Consider the following 22,478-nt stretch of genomic DNA (forward strand, 5'->3'; position numbering starts at 1 on the left):
CAGTTCCCCCACATTAGGTGCAGTATAATTCACCCCACATCAGGTGCAGTATAGCTCTCCCACATTAGGTGCAGTACAGTTCCCCCACATTAGGTGCAGTATAGTTCACCCCACATCAGGTGCAGTATAGCTCTCCCACATTAGGTGCAGTATAGTCCCCCACATTAGGTGCAGTATAGTTCCCCCACATTAGGTTCAGTATAGTTCCCCCACATTAGGTGCAGTATAGTTCCCCCACATTAGGTGCAGTATAGTTCTCCACACATTAGGTGCAGTATAGTCCCCCACATTAGGTGCAGTGTTGTTCTCCCCACATTAGGTGCAGTACAGTTCCCCCACATTAGGTGCAGTATAGCTCTCCCCACATTAGGTGCAGTATAGTTCTCCCCACCTTAGGTGCAGTATAGTTCTCCCCACATAAGATGCAGTATAGTTCTCCACATTAGGTGCAGTATAGTTCCCCACATTAGGTGCAGTATAGTTCTCCACATTAGTATAGTCCCCCACATTAGGAGCAGTATAGTTCTCCACATTAGGTGCAGTATAGTTCAACACATTAGGTTGGCAGTATAGTTTACCCCACATTAGGTGCAGTATAGTTCTCCACATTAGGTTGGCAGTATAGTTTACCCCACATTAGGTGCAATATAGTCCCCCCCACATTGGGTGCAGTATTGTTCCCCCACATAAGATGCAGTATAGTTCTCCCCACATAAGATGCAGTATAGTTCTCCACATTAGGTGGAGTATAGTTCCCCACATTAGGTGCAGTATAGTTCTCCACATTAGGTGCAGTATAGTTCAACACATTAGGTTGGCAGTATAGTTTACCCAACATTAGGTGCAGTATAGTTCTCCACATTAGGTTGGCAGTATAGTTTACCCCACATTAGGTTCAGTATAGTCCCCCCACATTAGGTGCAGTATTGTTCCCCCACATTAGATGCAGTATAGTTCTCCACATTAGGTGTAGTATAGTTCCCCACATTAGGTGCAGTATAGTTTTTCACATTAGTATAGTCCCCCACATTAGGTGCAGTATAGTTCTCCACATTAAGTGCAGTATAGTTCAACACATTAGGTTGGCAGTATAGTGTTCTCCACATTAGGTTGGCAGTATAGTGTACCCCACATTAGGTGCAGTATTGTCCCCCCGCATTAGGTGTAGTATGTTCCCCCACAGACATACAGCTTACACTGTATGGCTGGAGGCTGTATGCCTGTTTACTGCCCTACTTCAGTGCTCCGACCACCGCTCATCTGGTCCGGCCACCATAGCAGTAGGTCCCGGGACTGGAGGAGCGGTGGTGTGGTGTGAAGCTGATGTGCCGTTGGTCACTTACCATGCTGGCCAGCGCATGTCCTGTTCGCTGCTCCGCTCCTCCGTGTTGCTTTCCAATGGGCGCACGCACGGGACGGGGCAATTGCACCGTTTCTCCCCCCCCCCAGATCTGCCACTGCATGCATTATATACACACACAACACACTGTACACATTACATACTGTACATGCATGCTTCATACACACACACACACACACCATACTGTATACATTACATACTGTACATGCATGCTTCATACACACACACACCATACTGTATACATTACATACTGTACATGCATGCTTCATACACACACAGATACTGTACACATTACATACTGTACTTGCATGCTTCATACACACACAACACACTGTACACATTACATACTGTACATGCATGCTTCATACACACACAACACACTATACACATTACATACTGTACATGCATCATACACACAGTACACATGACATACTGTACATGCATCATACACACACACTGTACACATTACATACTGTACATGCATCATACACATACACTGTACACATTACATACTCTACATGCATCATACAAACACATACTGTGTACATTACACACTGTACATGCATCATACACACACACTGTACACATTACATACTGTACATTCATCATACACACACACTGTACACATTACATACTGTACATGCATCATACACACATACTGTACACATTACATACTATACATGCATCATACACACACACAACACACTGTATACATTACATACTGTACATGCATCATACACACACACTGTACACATTACATACTGTACATGCATCATACACACATACTGTACACATTACATACTATACATGCATCATACACACACATACTTTACACATTACATACTATACATGCATCATACACACATACTGTACACATTACATACTATACATGCATCATACACACATACTGTACACATTACATACTGTACATGCATTATACACACACAACACACTGTACACATTACATACTATACATGCTTCATACCCACACACATAGAATAGATCAGTGTTTCCCAACCAAGATGCCTACAGAGGTTGCAAAACTACAACTCGCAGCATGCCCAGACAGCCTTTGGCTGTCTGGGCATGCTGGGAGTTGTAGTTTTGCAACAACTGGAGGCACCCTGGTTGGGAAACACTGGAGATACACACATGCACTTTACATGTAGTCATCCACAGTAGTAACACACACACAGGCACAGTACATAGACATGCACATATGTACACACACACACACACACATATATATATATATATATATATATATATATCCACACACGCATGCTTACACACACATATATATATATATATATATATATATATATATATGCAGGGACACCTACTGTAGTCATGCCCCATGTTTTACAGCCTCTGCGGTCTCCTTTCCTCACAGCTCTCTCCTCCCCCCTCCCCCTCCTCCTGCTCAGACGGCTGAAGGCTGAGAGAAGAGTCTGGGCTGAGGGAAGATGCCACGTGCAGCGGGGGTGGGGGGAGCGTGATTGTGGTGAGGTGAGAAGAACTCCAAAGTTGCAAATTAGTTTGTTTAAAAAAAATGTCAGACATTCAGGGGCCCTCTTGTTTGACTGGGTGCCTGGGGCCCGAAGCACAAACTCCAAGAGCAGGACTGTTAATCGCTACAGGACGGGCAAGCACTGGCTGTGCTCGGGGGCCCCAAACAATTGCTTGGTTTGCCTGTCCTGTAACGTCGGGCTTGGTTATAAGTAGCACAAAGGAATTTGTAACATCTTAATGTGACATGCAAAAATACAAAAAAAGGAAGGTGCCATGTGAGCAATTGGGTTGTATTAAGCCAATGGGAAAATGATGCCTGGGACAACAAAACTCTAAAATCAGTGGTACATCAGGACCATCACCGTTCAAATAAAATAATAAATAGTTATAACAAATATTAAAAAATAAAATCATAAATGAAATGAAAAATAATTAGATAAATAAATTAGATGATGACTGCATAGAAGGCAGGTATGAAAAATGTTAGGCAACTTTCTGATAACACTTATTTCAGAATAGTCAATAATGGAGTTTTGATAAGTAGTTCATATACTATTGTACAGGTAAAATTTTTTAAAATAATACGTTTTTCTTTTCAGAGCTTACTCTCAGTTGATATTAACTGTACATTGGAGGAGATTTATGAACTCCTGGTAAGGTCCATCTTTCTATATTATTAATATTTTTTTTTATAAACTTGAGTTATAAAAGAATAATTATTATCTGATTTCATCAGGCTCTATTGATTTAATCTATACTGTGGTAGCATATATCATGTGGTGTTAAAGGGAAACTTACAGGCTGTTTACCAGCACTAAATCCAATATACTGGGTTATTGCACATGTGAGCAGCATTAAAATGAGGGACCACTTACATGAATTGATGAAGTATCACCGGTGTTATAGATCTTTATCTTTAGTCTTCTAGTTCTAATGTGCAGCTCTGCGCAATGGAGACAGGAAGTCGGCTGGCCGTGCACCCCTGCCTTCTCAATATTCCCTACATTAAACAAACTGACCACAGTTGTCCCTTTTTTTTATTTGGAGAAAAGCTTTTATACAGCTATTATTAAAAGAAAACTGTCACTAACCCCCCCCCCCCCCACACACACACACAGACCAGAGGTACTGGCTGGTAATGCGGGGGATCCTGATCAGTATGATGCCTACCATGCCCGGATCCGTATAGCCGTTCACCCATTATCTTCATTTGCAAATCATCTTCTAACTGGCATGTGCGGGGTTACTGCCTTAAGCTGGCACTGTGACGTCAGCGCTGCATGTCCACAGCACTGCCCGGTTTATGCATATTCATGCCCTCCCTCCCCATCTCCCTCTCCTTCCTGCTCTGTATGTGACTCCACTAAACATGTGCCGGCTTACTGCACCTTTACTTACTACACTCTTACTGCAGTCCCGCTGGAATGAAGCTGCGCTGAAGCCGCTTCCGGGTGTACACAGGAAGCCGGAACATGCGCAGTGGAGTCACACACAAGGCGAGCAACACAATTGTAGCCCCCTGTAGGCCGTAGCAGCCCCCTTTAGGTAATAGTAGCAGCCTCCTTTAGATAATAGTAGAAGCTTGCTTTTGATAGAAGTAGCAGTCGCTATTTAGATAATGGTAGCAGTTCCCTTTAGATAATAGTAACAGCCTTCTCTAGATAATGGTAGCAGCTTTCTTTAGGTAATAGTAGCAGCCTCCTTCAGATATTAGTAACTGCTTCCTTTTGGTCACTGAAGCAGCCCCTTTAGGACTCTGTAGTAGTCCCCTTTATATAATAATAGTAGCAGCCTCCTTTATAGTTAAATGTTTCCAAGAATGGCTGGCCATGTGGACAGTCTGGCCCACCAGACAAACGCCAAGTTTTCCCGATGGCCAGTCCGGCCTTGCCTGTATCTGACTATATCTTAATAACCTATAGAAGTAAGCTAAAATCTTAGTGACATCCATTAGAGAATAGTGGTGTTTTTTCCTATTCTGGGAGGTATTTAGGTACCGTATTTTTCGCCATATAAGACGCTCCGGCATATAAGACGCACCCAATTTTAAAGGAGGAAAATCTAGAAAAAAAAGATTCTGAACCAAATACTGTAGTAAAATATTTTATATCAGTATAGTTCCCCCACAATAGTTGGCAGTATAGTTCCCCCACAATAGTTGGCAGTATAGTTCCCCCACAATAGTTGGCAGTATAGTTCCCCCACAATGGTAGGCAGCTCCCCCCCCCCTCCAAAATGGTAGGCAGCTCCCCACCCTCCACAATGGTTGGCAGTATAGTTCCCCCATAATGGTTGGCAGTATAGTTCCCCCCACAATGGTTGGCAGTATAGTTCCCCCACAATGGTTGGCAGTATAGTTCCCCCACAATGGTTGGCAGTATAGTTCCCCCACAATGGTTGGCAGTATAGTTCCCCCACAATGGTTGGCAGTATAGTTCCCCCACAATGGTTGGCAGTATAGTTCCCCCACAATGGCTGGCAGTATAGTTCCCCCGCAATAGTAGGCAGCTCCCCCCCACAGACATACAGCTTCCAGCCATATACAGTGTATGGCTGGAGGCTGTATCTCTGTGTGCTGCCCCCACAGTGTTCCGGTCACCGCTCCTCTGGCCCAGTGTCACATCTACTGCTATGGCCTATGGACCATAGCAGTAGGTGCCGGGACCGGAGGAGCGGTGACCGGAACGCTGAAGATTACACACCGCCGGTCACTCACCAGGCCCCGGTCGGCGTGCGTCTTCCTCCGGTCCTCCGGCGCCTCTATGGTTGTACGCACGGGACGTCACTGAGGTCCCGTGCGTACAACCATAGAGAGGCAGAGGATCGCAGGAAGACCGGAGGAGGACGCGCATCGGCCGGGGAATGGTGAGTGACCCGCGGACATCCTTATGTCCCGAAAAGATTTTTCGGGACATAGGGATGTCCGGCATAGGAAAACCTATGATTTTATCTGCCCGGGCCGGCTCCTGTGTGCGGCTGCAGGCAGGGGCCGGCCAGAGCAGGTAAAAACTAATACTGTATATTAAAAACCAGGGGGCCTCCAGCTGTTGTAAAACTACAACAACCAGCATGCCCAGACAGCCTTTGCCGGTCCGGGCATGCTGGTAGTTGTAGTTTCAGAACAGCTGGAGGCCCCCTGGTTTTTAGTATACAGTTATTAGTAATTCACTTGCCCGGCACCCGGAACTGTATGTTCCAGGCATAGGGCAATAAACATAGCCGGTGAGAGGTGAAAAATTCACCGGGGGTCATGAGGCTGCTGCAGGTGGGGAGCGGGTAGTCAGCGCTGTACCGCACCGCCGCAGCCTCTGTACTTACAGCTGACTTCCCGCTCTCACCCGCAGCAGCCTCGGGCGTATATTCGCCGTATAAGACGCACCAACTTTTCCCCCCACGTTTTGGGGAAGAAAAAGTGCGTCTTATACGGCGAAAAATACGGTAAGTAAAAAAGCATAAATCTTAGACAGACATTTTACGATGGGTTGTCTCAGTGTCATAAGGACTTCAAATGGAGAGAGGCCTCTTTGGTGGTGTTTTGTCATATACAGTGGTGCTTTAAAGTTTGTTTCTGCATAAATCTTACCTAAAACTACATCAGATCACACAAATTCTAAAAGTAGATAAAGAGAACCAAATCAACCAAACTGAGTCAAAAGTATTACACTTAGTCATTTTTTTTATTATTATTAAGGAATATTCTCATAGTTTGATACATTGGATGGAAAGAGTGAGTTCAACTTGACTGAAAAAGTATTTTCATAACTAGGGCAATAATGATATGACATAAAAGGGAAATAAAAGGGAAGAATAAGCTGCTTGTTAATTAGGCTGTAATAAAGAGGTCAGATATATTAAATCTTTGCATGGTCATTTTTATAGATGTCCAGTTGAGGTCCAGCCATAGTTTTATGTAATAGCCAGGGCAAGCCCTACAATAGGTCCCGCTTGGTCTATTGGACTCAGGTGCCACCTTTACAGGGGACACTGGGGGCCGCTGTTAACCGTGGCCAGCTATTAATGCTTTAGATTGCCACTGACAGTGTCATCTTAAGGGACCTTAAATCTGTCCCTGGTGGTCTACTATAGTGGATCGTCCATGGCCCATGGCTCTGCATTTGATAGAGCCTGGCTGGACAAGGCTCTACCAAATGATTGCAGATCACAAAGATCAATTAAGTTCTACGAAGCTTCATTGATCTGTATGAGTAAGCTACTGATTCCTCCTAATAGTCCCATAAGGGATCAATAAAAAGAAAAAAAAAAGTATAGTACTTTTTTTTTTTGGGGGGGGGGGGGGGGGGGGTGGGGGGGCAGCATTTCACTCCTCGACCCCCCCAGGCAGCACAATGTCTTGGGCTGGCCCTGATAATAGCGCTGTCAAATCATGGCTGGTTCCTGAGACATCCTAAAGCCACATTTATAAATATATTGAGGTGACTTCATTGCCATCACTTAAGCTAAATCCAAGGACATCAATTCAAAAGTCAAGCACTGCAAAACAAAAATGAAAGAATCTCCTTAAAGATCCACAAAATAGCACTTTATTATGCAGAAAAAGTGGGTGGGACAATGGAAGCAAATACCACAAGGAACAAGCAACACTCTAACCCTGCCTATCAATTGCAGGACACCTGCCCTTATAAGCTTGATGCCACACTGAATCCTAACCTAAATTGCCCAATGTAACTTATTGTTCTGTTGTAGAACAAAATATAGAACAAATATAGATAAACAGTAGGTTTACTCAGATAACACAAAATACCATGAAGCATAAGAATTATGACAGCTAACTGTATCCAGAATCAGTTTTAAAGGTGAAAGCCTCCAACTCTTTTATTTATGGCATAAACCCAAAGGTGCCATTGTTCATCTGGGAAGTAATAGTCAGCAGCAATGCCCACCTATTTGGCCTATGCCAAGATATAACACCAGAATTATACAACAATTCTCAGTATATGCATGCACATGGCACATGTGAAATGCTCTAAAAAAAAAAATCAATTGAGTATGGCACTTGATGTACATATCTTCTAAGGGCACCATCATATATATCTAAAAAATGTCTCTGTATTGTTTCAGTGCAGTAAAAAGCACTAGAGGGAAATTGATGATCTAAATGATCCCATTCATTTGAATGGGTTTGTTCAGATTTATCCAGCACCTAAATTGGGACACCGGATTGCTGTGTTCTTGCAGGCAGAAATAACTGGGCGTAATTTTCAAAGCTCCACTCATCATGCATCATAACGCATATGTCTGCGGCTATTGTGCACGAGAAGGAGAGAAGTCTAGATGCAGAGTTTAGCTCCATTCTGCTTTGGTGGAGGGTCATGCATGGGGTGGGGGTATGGGGGAGGGGGAAGCATTACTATGAACTGCTGGATGGCACTGTGCACTGAAGCTTGGGAACGACCCAGGTGCACAGTCTCCTTCATAAGCATAAACTAAATTACGGTGATTACAGACAAACGGAGGCACAATGGAAGAAGATAAGTATAATTTTCATCAGTGTTACCCGCACAACAAACCTGTACCAATAGGTTAGTGCAGGTGATACTGATGACAGATTTCCTTCAACCTTTTAGTGGTTATGTATATGTAAGAAAACATTATCTGTCTGATCTATTAATCAAATTTTTTTTCCCCCTTTTCTCTGTATAGGAAATTCCTCTTAGTCTCCTTAACATACTGACAGTAAGTAATACAACAATACAATAACTTATCCATTGTTCTGTTTTATTGTAGTGGCCATTTTTGCAAAAGTGGCAACTGGATCCAGCCATATTTGGAATATTTACATGTATTTCTGAGTAAAGGAGTAAAGGAAGTTTCAAGAAATAAAATATACTTTACTCATACGTCTTACTTTACTTACGCCACTGTGAGGCAGTTACTTTTTTTAAGTGGATACATTTTTACAGGTATTCATTATGTGGAAAGTGTTAGAAGCGTTAAAAGCATTAGAAATATTTTCATTATTTTGTAATAAAGGGGTATTATGACCTATACTAAATGTGAGATTGGGGGATCCAACCACTGGGCATCTCCAGAAGGGTACCTCAACTCTCTTTTTTTGAATGGATCGGTGGGTCAGCTCCATTCATTGTCTATAGTGTCACCAGAGATAGCTGACCTACAACATTACCTTTCCTAGAGCTGATAGTGGTTGCCAAACTTATAAAATTGCCTTTTTAATTCTCAGCCAAGTGTCAAGGAGGTGGAGCCAATTTCCTAAGGTGCTACAGCTAGGCACATTTCCTTGCTTGCAGTTCCCTCCCAGCCCCTCCTTAGTTGATGCAAATAGCCCAGATTGGCTAGGAAAGTAGGTGAACAAGAAGGTTTGCAACTTGACACTTGGCTGACTAGTAAATAGGTAATTTTTGGCAACCCCATAGGCTCCAGGTAAGGTACAGTTTGCTTTTTTATAAGTGCATTAAGCTCAAGGCAGAAAATAGAATTGACAGATTCCTGTTAAATGCATGTATATACATACAAAAGTTTGCTGGACACCTTTGGGAAGCTTAGATATTGTTTACGTAAAAAAAAAAAATTTGACAATACTAATAGTGAATAAATTAGGCTAATTGCTAAAAATAGTATCTCATTACAGGTTCTGACTATTGCGAAATTGGATGAGAATGCAAGCTAAATTCCTTTTTATAAACCAGTAAACGCCTTTAATTGCTAAATGTTTTCAACATTTTAAAAAAGCATATAAAAAAACTCAAAGTAAATCTTGTACTCATCAAAACATAAACCGCTGGGAGTAAATCCAGTCTGAATCCTTATTCATTTTTTTAAATATACCCCTTCTTCTTTTGAAAAAGAAAAAAAAATAATTGTATCAAAACTCCTCTGTGTGAACAAGGCCTTTTTGTAAAATACAGTTTACATCACTACAAAAAAGGGAATTGTCCTAAATAGTCAAATCTATGGCCTTTATTATATATATATGTATGGATGACCTAAACAGAGTCTTTTGTTCCAGACCTCCTTTATTTTCCATAATAGAATGATGCTGGAAAGAGTTACTCCCATTATCAAGAAGTTCCACTTCCCCGATGCTTAAGTGCTTTGCTGAGTACCATAACAGCAGACCTGTCATATATAACTGTAGGGTAGTGTCTACAATAAGGAAGTGTAAAATGCAGCTCCATCCATTGGTTCATGTTTGGGCCCTTTCCATCCACACTACAGCTCTGCTTGTTCAGAGGTCATCATATTCTACCCTGTAGGTCTGGAGAGTTATTTTAGCAGTTTAAGGCATTTTACATGTGTGTTACATTGAAAACAGCTTGATAAAGTTATTACGCAATAAATTAACCTTTCCATTTCAGTCAAAGACATTTGAAGTCATTTCAGTCGAACAAGTGGACGTTCTTGTGAAATCTGTTTGCACTCTATCGGTAAGATCCAGTTATGTACAATTTATCTTGAGACATGTAGGGGATCAGAGGAAAAGATAAAAATCATCAAAAGACAGGCAAACTATGCAGAGACACAAGAGGTACATTATTGCATGTGTGATTCACGCATGTCACACATGATGTTGTAGGAGTGAGCCGTACCAGAGATTTATGAATGCCTATTTTTTTTTGTTTATACAATGGCAAGAAATCTACGACTAGAAACAGATTTGCTTGTAAATTACTCTTTCCTACATTTATACATTATTTATACATTATATATCATTATAGTAAACTTGAATACATACATTAAATACAAGGTTTTACAGTTGTTTATAATTTACAGGAAGGACTCCTGGCAAGTGTTGGAGTTCTTCTGAAATCAAGTTTACAGACAATAGAAAATACTTTGGTAAGTGCTACCAACATTTACATACATATATATGTACGTGTGTATTATATACAATAAGTATCTTTTCACACCTTTTATAAAGAGTCATTTATTACTTTGATTTACAATAATCTTATATCAAAATGATCTTTAATAAAACCACATTCTGAACTATTCTATTTCTGTTGCATTATATCATTTATTTAGTTACTAGCTGAGTTTTTCATTACTAGCTGACTTTTTCCTTCCTAATCCTTATTGGGGAGGAAGGACAAACAAATTTTATAGCAAAGATTAAGGGTATCCTAACAAAGTACAAATGTTTACACAAAAAATAAGCCCTCATATTGCTCTGTAGATGGATAAATTAAAGGAGTTATGGCTCTTAGAATTAAAGGCGAAAAAATAAAAATGCAAAGATTTAAATTTCCTGGGTCATTAAGGAGTTAACTGGGTTCTTCAGCACTTTTTCGTTGATTGCCTAGCCTAAGGATCTGATGGGTGGAAGAGCTGATGTAACCCAGAGGGCCTCTATACACTGTACAGAGCTGTCTGCCTCTGGTTCCATACCCTCTGTATGTGTACACCAGGGCTCTAGCAAACAGCTGATTGGGGTAGTGTTGAGTATTGGACCCCCACTCATCAGATGACCAATCCTGAGTATAGGCTATCAATTATAATGTATATATATTTAGAAGCTGTCCAGTTCTGTCAAAAGCAATAATGCCATGTTTACACTATTTATGAGCCTTATTTTCAGCTGTTTTTCTGTTCTTTTTTTTAGCAGTTTTTTGCTTTTGGGATATTTTTTTACAGCTCAAAACAAGGCTGAATATTATTTTAGTTTTGTAATAGAACTGTGAATATTAGGTCTTAGGGTCTTAGTGTAAGAGTATCTCTCATGATCTTGTTAAATTTTATAATCCTCCCATTTCACTGCAGGGGTGGTTTATCATGATGAACCACCCTCTGCCTTTGTTTTTATTATTTTTTAGTTTTATACCTTGATATTGCTCTGTATTTTCTGCTCAGTCTCAGTCAGATTCGCAGACTGGGAAGGGGCGTTACCCAGCAGGCTGTGCCATCATCTGAAGCCATACAGAGGAGAACTTCCTCCCTCACTCTGCTACACACAGCCCAGAGCAGTTCAGTGGAAGATTAGCTATAATTGGCTAAGGCTGCACACACACCCCTCAGCACTCCAGACTACATTTCCTGATTTTGGACTTCTGCTAGGCCAGCAGGAGTCCAAAGTCTGTGCAAGAGATGAGGAGAAATGTGCTCTGGACAAATAGGGAGACACCTAGTGGCAGCTTTTTTTAAACACAAATAAAACATAGAAAACTTCATTTTTTTTAAACAAAGTACATTAGAAAGATTTTTCATTTACCATAAGGAATGCAATAGCAAAAAAATTATTTTAATGATAGTGCCCATTTAAATGGAACAACGCTGCAGTACCTTACACTACCACTACAAATAGTATGTAGTGATGCAACTGCAAGTGCTGGCAAACACTGAAGAGGCTGCGGTACTTTCATGATTCATAATAAATGCTGCGACCCCTTCAAATAGCTAATCTGGATAGTCCATCAAAATTATATCAGTGGGATTCCACTTTCAGCACCCCTACCAATCTTATATTGATGGCTCATCCTATTGATAGGCCATCAATTTTGGAAGGCCAGAGAATCTTTTAAAGGGAAACTCAGTGTCATCAGTGTCACCCACACTAACTTGTTGGTACAGATGTGTAGTGTGGGTGACACTGATAATAATGATACCTACCCCTGATGGTCTCTTTTGTTTGTTAACGTCTTTAATATATCGGCAGGCTTGGTGCACAGCAAGAGCACACTGACATCACCACTGCTGCTTCTCCGCTGGGCAATGCTGCAAGCAAGCTTGGGAAGACAGCAGTGCTGACCTCAGTGTGCTCCTGCTGGGCACCTAGACTGCTGCCAGATTAAAGTAGATAGTGGACAAACAGGACCACTGATTGGGGGTAAGATATATTGTTATAATTAGGTAAGTGATGGTGATACTGATGACTGTTTCCCTTTAAAGGGGTTGTCCTGCCAAAATAACTTATCCCCTATACACAGGACAGGTGGATAAGAAACTGATCAGGATGGACCCCCTGGGATTGGCCACTTATCTTCTATCCTGTGGATAGGGGATAAGTTAATTTAGGCTGGACACCCCCTTTAAAAGGCATTTGCATATACAGATACAGTGTATTTGGAAAGTCTTCAGACCCTTTCACTTTTTTTTCACATTTTGTCATGTTATAGCCTTATGCTCAAATCAACAACATTTGTGTTTTGCACTGTCATAAGTATTCAGACCATTTACTCTGCAATTGAAGAACATTTGGCAGCGATTACAGCATCCAGTCTCCTTGGGCATGATGCCACAAGGTTTGCACACCTGGATTTGGGGATTTTCTGACAATATTCTCTGCACATCCTCTCAAGCTCTGTCAGGTTGGATGGGGACCATCGGTGGAGGCCATTTTCAGATGCTTAATTTGGTTCAAGTCAGAGCTCTGGCTAGGCCATGTGTATTTTCTTGGTGGTGTGCTTAGGATCAGGGGAGATTTATCAAAACCTGTCCAGAGGAAAAGTAGCTGAGTTGCTCATAGCAACCAATCAGTTTGTTTCTTTCATTTTTCAGAGGCCTTTTTTTTTAAAGGACAACAGGATAGGGGATAAGTGTTTGATTGCGGTGGGTCCGACAGCTGGGACCCCCCGCGATCTCCCTAACGGGGCGCTGCCATTAGTGTTCATGGTGAGCGCTATGGCGTGTAGCGTCGACCTAGAGGTCGACGTTGATGCCCCGTCTCCTCCCCGTCTCCTCCCTGTCCCCATACAGTTCTATGGGGGAGGAACGAACGCTGCCTCCCCGCCTCTCCCATAGAGATGTATGGAGGAGGCATGCCGGCTACAACATCATGCTACAGCCGGCACGTCCCCTGCACGGGACAGCCGCGGCCCCGTACAGGAGATCACAGGGGGTCCCAGCGGTCGGACCCTCCGCGATAAAACACTTATCCCCTATCCTGTGGATAGGAGATAAGTGTTAATCACGCTGCAGATGTCCTTTAATGAAAAAAGCAATCTGGTTGGTATAGGCAACTCAGCAACTTTTTCTCTGGATTGGTTTCGATAAATCTCCTCCATGACCATTGCCCAGTCTAAAGTCCTGCAAATTTGTCTGAGGTTTTCATTAAGAGTATCTCTGTAATTTTCCCCATTCAGCTTTCCTCAACATTGACCAATCTCCCTGTCCCAGCCAGTGAAAGACACCCCTTCAGCATGATGCTGCCACCACCATACTTCACTGTAGGAATGGTATTGGGCAGGTGATGAGCAGCGCATGGTTTCCACCAGATATAATGCTTAGAATTGAGGCTAGAATGTTCAATTTTGCATCCATCAGACCAGAGAATCTTTGGTCTCACAATCTTAGTATAATTTGGGTGTATTTTTGCAATAACTTTATGGTTATTTTACTAAATTGAGGTTTCTTTCTGGTCACACTGCCATAAAGTCCACATTGGTGGAGTGCTGCACTGATTAATGACCTTCTTAAAGGGGTACTCTGGTGGAAAACATTTTTTTATTTAACTGGTGCTAGAAAGTTAAACAGTAATTTGTAAATTACTTCTATATAAAAAAAATTATCCTTCCAGTACTTATCAGCTGCTGTATGCACCAGAGGAAGTTCTTTTCTTTTTTAATTTCTTTTCAGTCTGACTACAGTGTTCTCTGCTGACACTTCTGTGTGTATCATGAACTGTCCAGAGCAGGCACAAATTCCCATAGCAAACCTATGCTACTCTGGACAGTTCCTGACATGGACAGAGGTGTCAGCAGAGAGCACTGTGGTCAGACAGAAATGAAATTGAAAAATGTAAGTGTCTGAAAACTTTCAGAATGCATTGTACATCTAAATGCTCCAAGACAGCTGGGGCACATGCACGGTTACTTGCATGAAAGGGGGCCCTCTTTGTACTCTTTATTTCAGTCCTGTCAACATGACAGTTCTACAAGACAGCCTGGTGCCTAAAAAAAGGTCCAAAAGCTGCCTGAAAATTATGGGGGTTGTAGTTTAGCAACTACTAGAGGTACCCTGTCTGGAAACCCTGCTTTATGGGCATTCTCCACAGGGGAGACCACCATAAATGTACTTACCCTAGTAACGTCATGCTGTTGCTATTTGGTTGGTATCTGGCTGAGAATAAAAATAGGGGGAACCAATTTTTTTACAATTATTTATGCAAAACATTGTGTGAGGTTCCCTGTATTTTCAATTACAAAAACAAACAAAAAAAAACATAGAAGAGTTCCAAAAAATCCTCCAGTATCATATGTCTATAATATGACTATTATAGACATATGATACTGGAGGATTTTTTTGAACTCTTCTAGGGGTTCATTGTTGTAATTGTATTAGCCTCCACATGTGTCTTAGGGGCGAAAATTTGTCAACCAGATATCAACCAAGCAGCAACAGCCTAACGTTACCAGTATGAGCAAAGACTTTTGTTATTGGTCCTCTCCAGCCTAAATAATGCCAGCCAGTTACCACCTTGGCCGAGGAGCACCATTTTTGACACTCCAGACTTGTTGGTACTGGCTCTTCTTGGCACTCCTGTGGCGGAGGGTACTATGGTAATAATTGGGGTTTAGCGCTAGCGGTTTTTGAGGCTAACGCTAATCCCCGGCTTAGTAATAAACTCCATCTAAAAGACGACTTCCACTGCTAAGCCTTTAAATAAAATAAAAAAAAGCATGTTAACAAAACCTATAAAAAAAAAAAAAAAAAGGAATGCCCCACAAGCCTTCATTAACCATTTTATTAATATTTAAAAAAAGAATGCTGGGCATCCAAGTAGTCCACTAAATCCAGTAAAGTAGTCCTCTACATACACAGATCTGAAATGAGAAGAAAAATCAAACTAACAAAAAAAGGGTTAGTACATTTGGAGTAAGAAGCTGTGATAAAAAATTGTATAAACATATGTATATTTTGCAAATTTTTTCACAGCTGTGACTTTAGAAGAGAGGAGGTGGTGTTCTGAAGTCATTTATAGGTTTTTGCTTGTATGTGCTAAAAAAAAATTGTATTTTAAAGTTATTTATTGTTTCTTTGCTTATGTGAGCCAAATTTATCAACTCCCTGTGATAGTATGATAAATATGTCACACACACAAAAAAAGCAAAACTAAAGAAAAAACTAGAGATGAGCGAAGTTAAAGTATTTTGATTCTGCACGAACCTCGCGGCTCGGCAGTTGCTGACTTTAGCCTGCATAAATTATTAGTTCAGCTTTCAGGTACTCCGGTGGGCTGGAAAAGGTGGATACAGCTCCAGACACCAGAGCACCTGAAAGCTGAACTAGTTATGCAGGCTAAAGTCAGCAACTGCCGAGCCTTGAGGTTCGTGCAGAATAGAAGTACTGTAACTTCGATCATCTCTAGCAAAAACAAAATGACTACAGAACTCGCTTACCAAAGCAAACAATGATAAGTGTCCCCCTACGTGTTTACATTGTTACAGGGATTGTCACATGAGAGGGCAACTACTGTCCATATGCCATATTAGTGATATTCCAGAGGAGGTCCCCTGCTTAGGAAATGTCTCTTGAGCTATTGAGGAGATTCCATAGCAAGCCACAGTTCTTTCTGGAAGGTTGTCTCTGTATTACACAGCTGCCATGACTCCAGTGCAACACTATTTTTCTTCTGCAACAGCCATTGTAGGGAAGAAGATCAACTGGTTGTATGTGCAGCCATGCTGTACTATTTACATACATTGTCATATTAAAGAGAGTGTAATGAGACAACTCCCTTACTGTAGCGCACAAGGGAGGTGTAGTGCAGGCTAGCTGGGAGTAATAGTTCTTCAGTAATGTCACATGGCAGGATAGTGTAGCTAACCAGTTTCCTTGTGAACTCAACCGATCTTTTGTCAAGTAAGTGTCCCCATAGTGTGGAGTGCAGGAAAGATAACTCCAGACATTTGGATAACATGGAGAGAACTTAAAGAAAAAAATAAAATAAAACAGTTTTTTTTCAACACAGAGCGGAATGTTTCAAGCTTTGAGTAGAATTGTGAATGGTTGGTCACTGTGTGTAAGAATCACCTACCCAGCAGATATATTGAATGAAAAGTCAGTCGCAGTGTCAGTTTAGTAAAGGCTAAACTTTTTTTTAGGCCAAGTCCTCTGGGTACAGAGGGTTGGACTAGGGACTATCCCCACAGCTGTTCTAGAAACTTCTGCATAGAAAGCCTAGATGGGAAATGTCATGTGACCTATGCATCACTCATCTTTTACACGGAATTATGCAAGTGTTTAACCTTTACACTCTTGTAATGCCCAAGTTTAATCTATTAAAGGGGTTATCCAGGAACAGAAAACAGAGCAAATTTATTAAAAAAAAACCACTCCCTCTCTGTATCCAGGTTGGGTTCGGCAGCTCAGTTGCATTAAAGTGAATTAAGCCAATTTTTAATACCCCCTCCAATCTGGAAACAGACAGGGAGCGTTTTTTCAAAGCAATTAGTTCTGTTTTTCTATCTCTGGATAACCCCATTCCAATGCAATGAAATGCACAAAAACAGCTATGCAAGTCCATGTCAGCAAACCTCTCCTGCTCTGGACAGTTCCTGACAGAGACAGAGGTGGCAGCAGAGAGCACTGTGGTCAGACTGAAAAGAAATCTCAACTTCCTCTGTAGTATACAGCAGCTGATAAGTACTTGAAGGCTTAAAGGGGAATTCCAGGCAAAAACTTTTTTATATATATAAACTGGCTCTAGAAAGTTAAACAGATTTGTAAATTACTTCTATTAAAAAATCTTAATCCTTTCTGTACTTATGAGCTTCTGAAGTTAAAGGGGTTGTGCGTTGCCCTGCCTTTCGGAGCTCCGCACGCAGCGTCTGGAAGTTCATTACTCCGAACGCTGTGTGCAGGCTTCCGTGTTTGCGGCCGCCGGGCATGATGTCACGCCCGGCCCCTTCGTGACGTCACGCCCGCCCCCTCTACCAAAGTCTATGGGAAGGGGGCGTGACAGCGGTCGCACCACCTTCCCTTAGACTTTCGTTGAGGGGGCAGGCGTGACGCTCGGCGGCCGCGAACAAGGAAGCCCGCACACAACGTTCGGAGAGATGAACTTCCGGATGCTGCGTGCGGAGCTCCGAAAGGCAAGGCAGCGCACAATCCCTTTTACGGTTGTTCTTTTCTGTTTAAGTCCTCTCTGATGACACCTGTCTCGGGAAATGCCCAGTTTATAAGAGGTTTGCTATGGGGATTTGCTTCTAATCTGGGCATTTCCCGAGACACGTGTCATCAGAGAGGACTTAGACAGAAAAGAACAATCTTAACTTCAGAAGCTCATAAGTACTGAAAGAATTAAGATTTTTTTTATAGAAGTAATTTACAAATCTGTTTAACTTTCTGGAGCCAGTTGTTTATATATATAAAAGTTTTTGCCTGGAATACCCCTTTAAGATTTTTAAATAGAAGTAATTTACAAATCTGTACAAATTTCTGGCACTAGTCAATATGAATTATTTTTTTAACTCACAGTACCACATACACTCATTTATGCAGGTTGAGAAGGGTTTTTCAACCATGACAACTTTTTAATACATAGAAGCTGGAACCCGGATACTGGGATGCTACATTTTGAATTTTTATAGCGAATATCGCAAATTCACGAATATTGCGAATATATTCGCTATATATTCAAAATTACGAATATTCACTTTTTTCCACATATGCACATATTTGCATATGCGCATATTCCCACATGCGCATATTCGCATATGTGAATGTTTGCATATGTGAATATTCGCATATTCCTTCTTTTCACCTGTGGGCCAATTAGAATGATGCAAATACACTTGTCAGAGGTTATCAACAACATCCCTAGCAGCCACCCCCTCACTGTTTTCTTCCTCTAATACGCGAATATGCAAATATTCTCATATGCGAATATAACAAATAGGCAAAATTCGCGAATATAGGAGGAATATTCGAATATGGCCAATGCCGCTCATGACTAATTACCATTACAAAAAATTTTACATTTTGTCTTGTCTAGATCTTGGAACTAGAGGGTTAATTTGTATTGCATATTTCCTTGCAACATCTCTGTTTTTCTTTTCCAGGGTTTGTTAGCTGTTCCAGCCTCCATTATATCTTCTCTTCACGATAATATTGCAGATGTCCTTAGCGGTCTTACTACTACAGTTCTTGGAAATGCTCTTGGTTTAGTTGGTGGTTTGACCAATTTAGGCGCTCTTAGTAGTTTGACCAATGTAGGTGGAGGTCTTTTGGGAGGTGGTCTTTTGAATGTTTTCGGAGGTTAACCAAAAGGTAATAAAATGTATTTTTATTTCTACTTATTTTCGATATTTACATTAATATTTTCATATATCCTAACACATAAAGATTAATATATATTGTCCTATATAATGTACTACGTAAACAGTGCCACAGATTTGCTACACAGATGAACACTAACTTGTAATGACTTTCATTACCCTATTCTTTATAATAGTAAAAATGAAACAGATACCAGCTTGGATTTCCATTAAAGGGGTACTCCCCTGAAAAACATTTTTTTGTAAATCAACTGATGCCAGAAAGTGAAACCTCTGTCCATTTTAGGAACTCTCCGGAGCAGGAAAGGTTTGCTATGGGGAATTGCTCCTACTCTGGACAGTTTCTAAAATGGACAAAGGTGTCAGCAGAGAGCACTGTGGTCAGACAGAAAGGAAATTCAAAAAGAAAAGAACTTTCTCTGGAACATACAGCAGCTGATAAGTACTGGAAAGATTATGATTTTTAAATAGAAGTAATTTACAAATCTGTTTAACTTTCTGGCACCAGTTGATAAAAAAAAGTTTACCAATCGATTAACCCTTTAAATAGCATACACTTCATTCTTATTAAAATAGGTTAAAGAATACACAGACCCATTAAGTTTAACCTTTCTCAGATTAATTATACAATACATCCTTGAATGCTAAATTGTTTTGCAATGCTATTGGTCATTTAATCATTAGTGCTCGACATTACTACATCTTAGGGTAAGGAATTTATATGTATAAATGTCAATGTGTCATTAAGGGTGTATGGCGCAGGCTATGGACTCGAGTTAGCGCCATACCAGGCCGCCCCCAACTGATTCCTGTAGCTGGAAGCCTCCACTAATAGCCGGCATGCAGTATTAACCCTTTAGATTGCTGCTGTCAATGCTGATGTAGCTGGAGGGCTTATCTCTTGTTCCCCACTATCCATGGCTTTGTGATTGATAGAGCCTGGCTTCATCATTTGAGCTCAGAGAACACAGATCAATGTAGTTCTATGGAACTATATTGATCTGTATGAGGAATCCAATAATTCCTCTGAGAAGTCCCCTAAGGGGACCAACAAAATGTAAAATAAAAAGTGAAATAAAAGTTTAAAAAACACCCATTAACCCATTCCATATTAAAAGTTTCAATCCCCTCAGTTTTACCATTTTCCATATAAAAAACATGTAAACATAATAAAATTGAACATATAAAGGTAATTATTAACAAACATTTTAACTAAAAGTGGGTATAGTTTGCAGGTGACCTGAGGATGTGATGGGATCAGGCGGCACAGGGAGGTGAGAGGATGAAGGGGCCTGGGGAGAGGATACGGAATAAAGAAAAACATATAAAGGTTAATTAACAGCAACTACCGTATTTATCGGGGTATACCACACACCGGCCTACAACACGCACCCTCATTTTTTCAAGGATATTTTACCAATATCCTTGGTAAAATGAGGGTGCGTGTGTGTGCATGTGTATACCCTGATTTCTGAGACTGTTTCTGACCCCGCAGAAGCCCCCAGGAAAGGCAGGGGGAGAGAGGCCGTCACTGCCCGCTTCTCTCCCCTGCCTTTCCTGAGGTCTAGAGTCCTGCTGCCGCTGCTTCTCTCCCCCTGGCTATCCAAATACTGCCACCATACTGCCACCGCCACTGCCCCATTGCCTCCCCCATCCCCGGTTTTATAATTATCTGTTCCCGGGGTCCACGCTGCTTCTGGCTCCGGAGGCTTCCTTAGCTGTCACTGTGCGCCGGGCCACTGACGGTGACGTCGCGTTTAAGATGTCACTCGTCATTGCGCAGTGCATAGCAATGACGCAGGAGACGCTGGAGTCAGAAGCAGCGCGGACCCCGGAAACAGGTAATTATAAAACCGGGGATGGGGGAGGCAATGGGGCAGTGCCGGTGGCGGTCTCTGGACCCCAGAACAGGCAGAGGCAGAGAAGCGACCAGCGACGGCAGGTCTCTGGACCTGCAAAAGCTGCTGCAGTTCATTGATTTAAAGCTCCCGCTTTAAATCATTGAACTGCAGCGGCTTATTGGCGTGTAACACGCAGATAGACTTTAGGCTAAAAATTTTAGCCTAAAAAATGTGTGTTATACGTCGATAAATACAGTATATTATATTCATTTAAAGCATGTCACTAATGTCTTAGGGAGGGGGACAATTTTTGAAAATGGAATGCCAAGGGGTACTAGACCTAGGGAATGTTCCATTACAGGTTTAGTTGTAAAGAGATCAGTAGAGAGATCTCTGCATTGTCCATTCATATATTTTGACATAGTAATCAGAATAAGAAGAAAGGGTTCCAGATGGCCAGATTTCATAAAAATGATTCCCCACATTATCGTTTCCTTCCCAAATATCCTTCTGCAGTGTGGCCTTCAGACTGGACTTTACATATAAACTCCTCCCCCTTTCTGTTTTGTCTGATCCTTGCTGAATAGATTATAACCCTGTATGTTGACTGCCCAGTCACAGCTATCGTCCAACCAAGTCTCTGTAATACCCACTATGTCATAATCCTCCTCAGACATCAACCACTCCAGTTCGTCAGTTTTATTGGTCAGACATCTGGCATTAGACAACATGCAATTCAAAGCAGTCTGATTGCTATGGGCAACTCCGCAACTTTTCCTCTGGACAAGTTTTAAAAATATCCCCCATAGTGTGAATAACTACAACATTTCAAGAAACAACTTTCCTTTATAATACAATTATGATAATATATATGGTAAAGATATATACATACACATTTACAAATAGGGGTATAAAGTGCCAGGTTCAAAACTGGATGCATAGTACATAGTAACTGTTAATCATATACATACCATGTTACTTTACATAATGAAGGTAAAGTTAGCATAGTTAACATATATTCTTAGCATAAATAAGAGAGTATAAAAATGTGAGTTAATAATCAACTACAAGTATAAAAATAAATAAGCTGCTCATAACTAATATGCAAGGATAATATCATGTTTAGAATTTAGACCAGCTTGCTTACATGTTCCAAAGACATAAATCCAGTAAGTTTCCCAATTGGTAGGTTTTTGTCTCATATTGCCACCTTAGATAAGATTACCCCTAAACTTGTGTTTTCACTTGTATTTGTATTAAAACAAAACTTTGTTTTTGTTATAAGTATCTATGCCTGTTTTGATACTTCCTAATTTTTTTTTTGCCCCGGCAGCAGCTGCTTGGCACTGGTTACTAAATTTAGTTTACTGTTCATTACCCCTTAACAACATTGGATGTAAATGTACATCCTGGTGCCCTGGAACTCTGATGCTGGGCATTCGGAAAAAATTGTTCTGAACCCTTAGAGCCGGTGTCGGGGCTCGTGACGTCACAGGCCGCCCCCTCAATGCAAGTCTATGGGAGGGGGCATGACTGAACAATTTGTTCCGAACACTTAGCACCGGAGTACCC

At 41.3% G+C, this 22,478-nt stretch overlaps 1 protein-coding gene across 1 annotated transcript in view; it reads left to right on the forward strand.

The window, feature by feature from the left end:
* LOC130367473 (uncharacterized) overlaps positions 1-22,478 on the forward strand; it is a 36,924-nt gene that overhangs the window by 12,071 nt on the left and 2,375 nt on the right. The window contains exons 6-10 of the mRNA XM_056569894.1: positions 3,472-3,525; positions 8,534-8,566; positions 10,210-10,278; positions 10,625-10,690; positions 18,850-19,057. Coding sequence (XP_056425869.1) covers positions 3,472-3,525; positions 8,534-8,566; positions 10,210-10,278; positions 10,625-10,690; positions 18,850-19,050 — 423 coding nt within the window. The 3' untranslated portion in view covers positions 19,051-19,057. The remainder of the gene's footprint in view (positions 1-3,471; positions 3,526-8,533; positions 8,567-10,209; positions 10,279-10,624; positions 10,691-18,849; positions 19,058-22,478) is intronic.

This window comes from Hyla sarda, chromosome 4 (assembly GCF_029499605.1).
Source record: "Hyla sarda isolate aHylSar1 chromosome 4, aHylSar1.hap1, whole genome shotgun sequence".
NCBI classification, from domain to species: domain Eukaryota; kingdom Metazoa; phylum Chordata; class Amphibia; order Anura; family Hylidae; genus Hyla; species Hyla sarda.